This window comes from Scomber japonicus, chromosome 5 (genome assembly GCF_027409825.1).
Source record: "Scomber japonicus isolate fScoJap1 chromosome 5, fScoJap1.pri, whole genome shotgun sequence".
NCBI classification, from domain to species: Eukaryota; Metazoa; Chordata; class Actinopteri; order Scombriformes; family Scombridae; genus Scomber; species Scomber japonicus.
Window position 1 is genome coordinate 14,329,873 of NC_070582.1, and position 9,969 is coordinate 14,339,841.

Below are 9,969 nucleotides of genomic sequence, written 5' to 3' on the forward strand. Positions count from 1 at the left end.
GCACAGCCTCCACTCCACATGGAATTGATCACAGTTTAACAAACACACTGTAAATAGCGACTAACACACCATAAAAATAAAAGAGAAAATGATACTGTAAGCACTTAAAAGCAAATGCTTACATTTGTTTGCCATTGGTGTTAGATACAGTACATGTAGTAATTTCTTTCAGGGACCTTTACTGTAGTTTGAAAGAGGAGAATAAGTTGAAGAGGTTTTTCTTTGGTGTTTGGTTTCAGCTGGACTGACTGACCTGCACATTGAGTGAACATTCAGTATAGTGTCTCCAGTTCTTACCTGTTCTATTCAGTCAGCAATACCACTCATGAATCCACATCCATTGGGGCAAAAACAGATCAGGTACTGTCAATAGAAAGAGAGAGAGACTGATGAGAAAGTAAATCAATTCAAAAGCACTAACCATGAAGAAGGCAGAACTAAAAATAAGACTGGAAACTGGTATCACTCTAAAATTGTGTTTTTAGTACAAGGACTGACATAATGTGCACTGAAGTGTTAGTTTTAACTGAGTTAGATTCATTCATTAAATCAGCTGCTTGCAGCATGTCCAAATCAGATGTGATCACAGATGTGATCAAGTATCTTTAAAGATGCTTTTATGCATATTTAGATTTTTTTTTTAAACAAGACTTAGGGTTTAGAGCCATGTTGTACTTAGACACAGCTGTTTATTATTTATTATTATCTATTTGGTCAAAAAACAAATTAAAGTCTTGAAATGGCATTATAGATGGAAAGTGTTTTTTTTTTATTTTTATCCTGAGGGGGACATAACTGATACAAATGTCAACCTCATGGTGGCACTAGAGGAAAAGTCAGGCAATGACCAAAGTCATTACCCTTCATTGACTGGGAACCATGAATGACTATAAACATTTTCATGGATATCCATCAGATGTTGAGATATTTCATCATATACATGTACAGGTGCAACGTCAACATGATACATATACATAAAAAACGAATACAAATTTAAAAATATATATAAATGTATTTATCTATAAATTTATAGATGAATAAAACAATATATTGATAGATCGTTTAAATGTATGAATTAAATTATTAATTGAACTAAACTAAATTAAATGGTTAAATTGAATTCACTCATAAAACACTCATATCCCTAAAAAGCCAGGTCCCAAAGTCTTATGGAAAGCTCTCCAGGATGAAAGGAGGCTGTCACATATTGATGCTCACGCTTTTGGGCTCAGATGTTCAGCAGTCACATAGCCTATGGGTGTAATGACCATGTGTTCGACCATGGTATATAGCCTATGGTCAAAGAAAATGAAATCACTAGAAATGAATCTGTACACACACATTGATGACCTAAGATTAATTCCTATAGAAATACATGAAAGAAATAATGTCGATATGAATAAATAGGAAAATATGTCATTATGATTATGACTCAAACGTAGTGCAAAAAGTGAGGTGTTGTCCACTAGAGGGCACTGTAATACTGCAAACCTGTGCTCTCTTTGTGTCCCTGGTTTCCTCATTCTTTTAAAAGCCTAAAAACACAGAAGTTATGAAAATGTGCTCTTCCAACATCCAGGGGGCACTGAGGACAGACTGTACCTTTTACGTATGAGTCCATATTTATTTCCGCATTTAGGTGGAGACTGGGGCAGGCTGTTTGCATTACGTTTGGGGAAGTTGCTTAATATCGGAAAACACAGTACCGCAATATCAGTTGTCTGCTGTTCTCCATTTATGGGTGTAATGTAGGTTTGAAAATAACACCAGAAACAGCGCAGTAAGCTGGACATCACGTCGGTTTAACTAAGCTTAAACAACTCAATTTGTACCCGTTTTATTATCTCGCAAAAATGAGTAATTCAGTAACTCCCGCTACTTATATTCGTAACCTTAACTACAGTTTACGTCGCAGACTGTCAGATTTCTTAGACCCTCAAGATACGTGGAAAGAAGTCCTTATCTCTATACGGAAGCCGAGTGGAGAGTTTAGGTACTCTCAACATCATTTGAGGTAGGTGATTATCTGTTAGACAGGCTGCTGTGATGTACGGTAGCTGTTGTGTATTGCTATATGATATCTCTCACTCACCGTGTATTTAATGTATTTTACAGGAAATTTGAAGGCCTAGTTGCACAGGGGAGAAGTCCCACGGTGGAACTGCTAAATGACTGGGGGACATCCAACAGCACAGTGGGTGAACTTGTTGACATTTTGAAGAGTCACAAGTTACTGGCTGCTGCGTGTGTTTTATTACCTGGTATGGGTTTTGCTATATTGTAGCCATTGGCCGAGAGCCTTATTAACAGCCATTAGTTATTGTTATATTATTATTATTATTATTATTATTATTATTATTATTATTATTATTATTATTATTATTATTATATTATATATTTATTGTTATTATTATCATGTATATAGGCTACTGTACTCAGATATGCCCTGTCATTTTAGAAATCATCACTCAAACAGGAGTAAGTGGTGCATTTGTTTAGCTGCTGGTGACATCATGAGCAGCTATAAACAAATGCATCACAAGTACATCACTACATAAAGTGGGAACATGTCACCTAGTGCAATGATCCATTTATGTGTTTTTTAATAGTTTTGGACAACAATGGAGGTCTGTAGAACAGATAACTATTCTATACGACTTCATAATTAGCCAATAGGATGCTTCTCAACCACAATAAAATACTCTGTAGACTTTTACGTCATTTTCGAGTGTCAGTAAGCAAGCAAGCAAAAGCTTCAGCAATAAGATGATGGGTTTGTAGACCAAGTTGTTGACCAAACTCCTACAGGAGTAAGAGGCAGCTACATTTGTGTTTAAACTCAGACATCATTGTCAAAATGAATCATATGCACAAGAGAAAAGGAATAGTTTTATATTATCCAGCCTGCAATCTGGCAGGTTATTCCAGGAGCTAAGATCGATCAAACTAAAAGATGTTGCACCAACTTGAGAGTTAAACATTGAAGCAGCCCAAGAACTCTAATTGATTCTCATTGTTCTGAAGGCATATGATCAGATGTATTCTTTTCTGTTAAGGCCGTGGTTACATTATTTAGTTTTAGTTGTATTTAGCTCAAAGTATTTTTAGGTTAGCTAGTGAGGAGGGTACTGTGAGACTCCAAACAGATCATACATACATAAATAAATGCATACATAAATACAACTTTTTATGCATTAGTGGGGACACAAGAAGCTTAGTGTTTAAATGTTGTCCAAATCATCTGATAATGCACAAATGTTTATTTCAGGGAGTCTTTTGGTTATTTTTAATCCTTCCACAAAAAGTTCAGTCTGTCTTTTTAAACCAGATGTAAAGGAATCAAAACATAAAGGAAAAATAAAAACAAACTTTTGACTTATGCACCAAATCAACATAATAACAGATTTTTGATGTATGTATTTTAATCTGCACACAGTGGAGCAGGCCATGGCCCCAGAACCACAGCAGGCCTCTCCAGTAGCACAAACAGACCTCCCAACCCGGCTACTGGGTGACACAGACACACAACCTGTCAGCTCCAACCTTCAACCACAGATTCAACTGGAGAGCAGTGAACCAGGACACACAGGTGACACACATTTATTTTAAAATTGGTTTAATTTACATGTAGAGAGGATTCTTTAGTCTTTTATAATGATCTGAATGAGAAGAGGCATTAACAAACGCTTGTAATCAGCTGAAAACCTCAATTTCAGTCTTGATACATTTTGACCATAACTGACATATTGCATGGCCCTTAAGTTGGTATGCTGCAAAATATTTTGATAAATGAAATTTAAACTACTTAAGTGTTCAAATCTTTTACAAAAGTTGACGTTTCAAGAGTATGGAAGTATTATCAATAAATGTTCTGCATTAATGTTGGAGCAGTATTTTAGTCTTGTAGCTGGAGGATATTTATCTAATTTAATTACTTTATATAGTTGGGTAGTTTAATCTGTAACAATGTATCGTATCTTATAAACTGACTGTACATTTTGTGTGTAAAAACTTAACCTGCAAAGTCAGAATTAACTATAGCATATACCAAGTAGAGGTTGTGTAGTAAAAGTACAAAGTATCCCTCTGAATTGTAGTGAAGGAAAAGTATAATGTAGTATAAAATTGAAATAGTCAAGCACCTCAAAATTGAGGTACAGTATATTTGAGTAAATGTACTTCACTACTTTCCCACCATGGTAAATAAAGCTGTTTTATCGTTCCTGAAAAGGTGACATCCTGATTTCTGCAGAAATTTGTGGTTCTTTGGACAAAATGTAACTACATAATCGACCGGTAGGTGGCAGCAATGAGACTGTCCCTAGTATCTATTGAGTATGATTTTTTTTTGTGTGTCTCTCAAAAGGTGTCTCCAGTTTCTTGTATAATGAGCTGATGCAGATTACAGGCAACTTTGATGACCGTCCCATGTCAGATGGCGGCCATAGACTTGGAGAAGGAGGCTTTGGAACCGTTTACAAAGGTGTCCTAAATAACAAACATGTTGCAGTGAAAAAGCTCAATCCAGTAAGTGGACATCTTTTCAACAACCACATACTTATTCTCATTGTAGAGCTTGTAAATCACAATGCAAAATATGATCTGTGTAGATGGATGGCATCTCACTGGATGAGCTACAAATTCAATTCAACCAGGAGATTGAAACACTGAAAGTGTAAGTTTGTTCTTCTGTCTGTATTCTTGTTAATCAGAGTGATTCCCAGGCACTGCAGAACCATTGCATTTTATTAGCGGTATCAGAGGCAGACAAGCTGTCTCTTTAGATGTTGGAAGAACTAATGGAAATTGACAGAGTGTAAGCAATAACACAGTTTATGAAAAAGTCTGCAGTAGCTGGAGAGCAACAAACATTTATTTTAGATTGAATCTGCGCTTTTCTTCAATCATTGTATTACTTTGAATAATTGAAATGTTAATGGAATTGCCTGATACAGATCTTTTAGTTAGTCATATGGAGTTGTCTGCTTAAGACATAACAAGTTCAAAAGAGTTTGGTGCATCAGGGGGAGGTGCTGTATGTGGAAGTCAAATTGTGATTGACCCTGATTAGTTTATATGTATTACTGCCCACTGCAAGCCACTTAAGATATTGATTAATATTATATATTTTATAATAAAATAATTAGCATACTGTTTATACAGTATATACAGTATATATACTTTATACACAAAACCAAAACAGAATCAGAACAAAACTTAACATTTAGTTTCGGCACTGGGTGGGATTGTTATTCACAAACAACAACAGACACAGATCTGTTCTGATTATATTGTTTGCTCTACAGGTTGAAACATGAGAACCTGGTGGACATGGTTGGATTTTCCTGTGATGGACAGCAACCGTGTTTAGTGTATGCCTTCATGGCCAATGGTTCTTTACTGGACCGACTGGCTTCCTTGGTGAGTGCCATGCACACTTAAGATGCACTTTTAGTATTCAGCTCTCTTGTTCTTGTGCTCTCGCACAGATATTTCCATTGTGTGCTTTTTTGTTCTTTTAGGACAGCAGTCCTCCACTGTCATGGCAACAGAGATGCTCGATCGCTGAAGGAACAGCAAGAGGCTTGGAGTATCTGCACATCAACCATCATGTCCATAGAGATGTTAAAAGGTATGTATAAAAGGTGTTTCCTTGTTATCAGTGCCTAAAAGGAATAGTTTGACCTTTTCAGAAATATGGTGGTTACTCAGTTTCATACTCAGAGTTATATGAGAAGATTGATAACTCTCTTATTTGCCTGTTAAATAAAGCTACAAGCAGCAACTGCTTAACTTAGTTTAGCATAAAGGCTGGAAACAGGTTCATTGTTTTTTTTACACTTATTAATCGAAACGAGTTACAACATGTTAATAAGTGAGCATTAGAGGTGCTGATAGGGGTATTTTGTGACAGTTTTCCCCTGTTGGCAGTAATTGTGCTAAGCTAAGCTGTGAAAGATCTGACTGTGTGAATCAGTGATGCTTGATGTGTCAGCGCTCACCATACTCAGGCATATATCTTTTTCTGCCAGTGCAAATATCCTGTTAGATGAAAAATTAGTTGCAAAAATCTCCGACTTTGGGTTGACGAGAGCATCAGACAAGCAGACATCAACAACCATGGTGACAGGGAGGATTGTGGGTACGTGTGCATACATGGCACCTGAGGCGCTCAGAGGCGAAATCACACCAAAATCTGATGTCTTCAGCTTTGGAGTGGTAGGCTGTCTGCAGACACACACAAATACACATCCCTGATATATTGCACACACACACAAGCACAGATAGGATATTATGAAAAGAGTGGAGAAACTGCAACTGTAATATAAAATATAGAACCTAACTCAGCAGTTTACTTGTGTGCACACAGTAACCTCAAACCACTGGCACTTACATAACTGCAGGACACAAACATCAGAGTATCCCATTTGTGACAATAGAGCTCTATGTTGTGTATCATCTGTCACTATTTCCAACAAAAAACTCAGAATCAGTTTAGCAGCACAGCTGTACTGTATTATTAGCTCTAGTATTAGTCTCTTTGACGTTGGATGAATGATTTATGGGATCAGTACTGTATAAAACTGCCTGACCTTCTATATAGTACAGTATATACACCTTATATGTCTTATAACGACAGCTGTGGGAACACTACAGTGTCTGTGAGAATACTTGGCATATGGTGGGGTAATAAAGGTTTTCTGTCGTCCAGAGCCATGTGATTAACCCCATCTCTCTGCCATCTACAGGTGTTGTTAGAAATATTGTCTGGACTCCCGCCAGCTGATGAAAACCGTGAGCCACAGTTCTTGGTAAGCAGCACAAAAGAGGCTTTCACTGGGAATATATCAAGCTACAGTTTATGATTACAGCTTATTATTTAATTAGTGAGGGAACGTTATCAGTTAGTAGTCATTATACAATAACTGAAAAGGATTTGAACTTGGGTTTCCTCAGTGCTGCTCATCTGCTGAGCAACTTTATCTGCTGTAAGGATGGTAATGACAATATACATATAATACTGTATGACTGGTGGAGATTGACATTGAAACTCAAGAATGATAAAAGCAATGCTACCAATTTGAAAACTTTTATATTTTTTTTCAAACCATAGCTCTAAAAGTCCCTTCAGTCACCTGCAGTGTGATTTTTTTCCTTCCCTCACTCTCCCAGATGGACATGTGGCATGATATAGATGATGAGGACGAGGAGCTGACTCTGGAGGACTTTCTGGACAAAAAGTTGAGAGACTGGAAGCTGAGCCAGGTGGAGAGTATCTACTCTTTGGCTTGTAACTGTCTCCATGAGAGGAAAAACAGACGGCCAGTCATCAGACAGGTACATTTACGATCAGTAAAGATGATGAATACGTACCGTAAAAACAGGTGTATAAGAACGCGTTTTTTTTAATTTAAAAGTGGGATGCGTCTTATACACAAGTGTGTCCTAAAAAGGAGTAAAATACAGAGAAAGGATATGATTATAGGTATGGGAATGGCCGCCCACACTAAGAACAATAACTATAACAATAACTATTAAGATAATATAGAGATCCACAAGTATGACCTATAAACAGGCACGCACTGCACACTCCAGCTGTGTCGACAGCTAATGAAAATAGATGATTCACTGGCGGGTGCTGATTCAGTGTGTTGATCGGAAATATTTCAGACACTTGTTTGGGACAGCAGCAGATGTTGACACGCGATATGCAAAAGCGCAGATGAGCAGGTTTCATTGACACACAGTACGAGCACAGATCTGACCAATAAAAGATGAACTGTTTTTCCACTAGATGGAACAGATGATGATGCTTTGTATGACTCTGGGACTGACACAGAGTCCGGGGACAGTGAGCCTTACAATGACTCGTGCAATCTCTCCAGTTCAGTTAAGCAAATCATTACCGGACCATTAACCATTAACCCGGCACACTGTTTCAGATGTAATATGTGCCTTTTGATTGTGTTTCAAATAAATGTAAATCGAAAAAGTTTTGGAGTATAAACATGTGTTTATAAATGAATAGTTACTGATGCATTCACATGAACCAGTCTTTAATATCCTTTTTCCCAGCATGACACATCCCAAAATAGATTGTGTGTTGTACACTGGTGCAACTTATACACCGGTTTTTACAGTATATGTGGAGTTCAGCCTTCTGTGTTTGCATCTATACCACTTTATGCTAACTTGACTAAGATGATTTGATGAAATTCACAAAAAATGTTAAATGCCCATTCATTCCTACTGAAGATGTAAATCTTCAAAATCAAGGCAGAGATGTATAGTTTCACGTTAAACCAGTTGGGCACTGTCATTTTAAACAAATGTTCCTCAAACAGGAGTAAATAGTGCATTTGTTTGGGACTATTTTCCGCTGCGGGTTTGGAGCACTGTGAGTGTTTACAGTTGAAAGAAAGCGTAAGAGGAATAAACTTAAAATAAACTACAGTGCCCGTAATAAAAGAAAACATCAGCCAGTGCAACAGTTTAGCTCATTAGTGTGTTTTCAGTGTTTTTTTAAACTACAATGGAGGTCCATAGCACAGAGAATTAAAAGAAATACATAACTGAGGCTGTGCTCTGGTTTTGTTATTAAGCAAATTGCATTATGCACTACAAAGATCAATAGTTATGTTATACCATCCCTAATAAAGTTTACATAGATTGTTGACAAGGCTTCACTGACAGTGGTGCACATTTTTTAGTACACATATAGTCAAACTGACTGAGGGCGTTTAAGACATAAGTATAACATGGGGTTTGCTGAAGCCTTAAGTAGATGGTCATTTTTTATTGTGTCTGCTGTGTATAACTGTGTATGCAGATAAATAGAAATAGAAAAGTTTGTGTATTTTCATCTGTAGTGTGACTAATTTAGTTATTGTTGCAGTGCTGCAAGCAACACCACATTTTCAGATAGACACATGCTTCCAATTTTAACATGTAAAGCTTATGTTTCTCTTTTTGATGTCTGTTACAGCTATTAATTACTTTTACCACCAGAAATTTCTGAATGGCCATCTATAGAAGTGTGCATATATACTTTATATACTAGAGTAATCATATTTGGTACACAGGTGCTCAACATATTAAAGCATGTATTCAGTAGTGCCACCATGTGGTCAAGTTTTAGCTTATAACTCATGGACTTCAAGGACTAGAAGAAAGATTGGGATATGACTCAGCACATATAAGACCCTTGGATTTTGTTGTCAACAATTTTTTTGCTTCTTTTGCTACATATTTAATCTAATGTTCACCAAATTTGGCTTTGGATTTCAGGACCCCAAACTGAACTCATGCATTCATTTCTGGACATCACTTACCATTTGATTCTTAATTGGTTCATTTTAAATGACTATGCTAGTGAAACTTTATCAGCACAGACTTTAATAAGGATGTGAATTTGGATTTGTCTGACTGCTGGGGTTGCTGCAAGCTTTAAAGGTCATCTTCCTGTAAATCTTTCACATGCTAGGCCAGGAAGCAGCTGCAGCAATCACACATTTTTTAGGAAATGCAAATATTCTAGTTAATATTGGCTTTGTCTTTACAGGTACTGTTGGAGATTAAAGGAGTTGTCAAAAGCATTTCACTGGAATAAAGCGTAGCGTCATAGAGAAGACAGATTTCTGAGCCCTGTCTGGTCACAGTGCACAGATTGACAAATATATTTTCCACAGCTGTATATAAATATGTGCCTGTTGTGACTGACATAAGAATTATTTTTGCATCTATTTTTACAATTGTCAATATTTTATTTTACATGATTTACTATGGTTTTTGTAAAAGTGTGTAGCTTAGGTTTTATACTGTAGTTGTGTACCTTTTGCAGTATACTGAAATGACATGAAGTATTCTGTGCAGTTAATATGAAGAACATTTGTGATTGTTCTTCCTACAGTGTTACCATCATGTATTTATTGTGATGAAAAAGTTAAAAGTAATAAAAATCAATGAAAC

At 36.6% G+C, this 9,969-nt stretch overlaps 1 protein-coding gene across 1 annotated transcript; it reads left to right on the plus strand.

Moving 5' to 3' along the window:
• The first annotated feature begins 1,655 nt into the window (after positions 1-1,655).
• irak4 (interleukin-1 receptor-associated kinase 4) lies at positions 1,656-9,964 on the plus strand. The gene is made up of 11 exons (XM_053318973.1): positions 1,656-2,014; positions 2,116-2,261; positions 3,437-3,589; positions 4,367-4,527; positions 4,611-4,675; positions 5,307-5,421; positions 5,523-5,632; positions 6,033-6,219; positions 6,750-6,812; positions 7,174-7,338; positions 9,563-9,964. The coding sequence occupies exons 1-11, from the start codon at positions 1,854-1,856 to the stop codon at positions 9,608-9,610; spliced, it is 1,374 nt and encodes a 457-aa protein (XP_053174948.1). The 5' UTR covers positions 1,656-1,853; the 3' UTR covers positions 9,611-9,964.
• Positions 9,965-9,969: the final 5 nt, after the last annotated feature.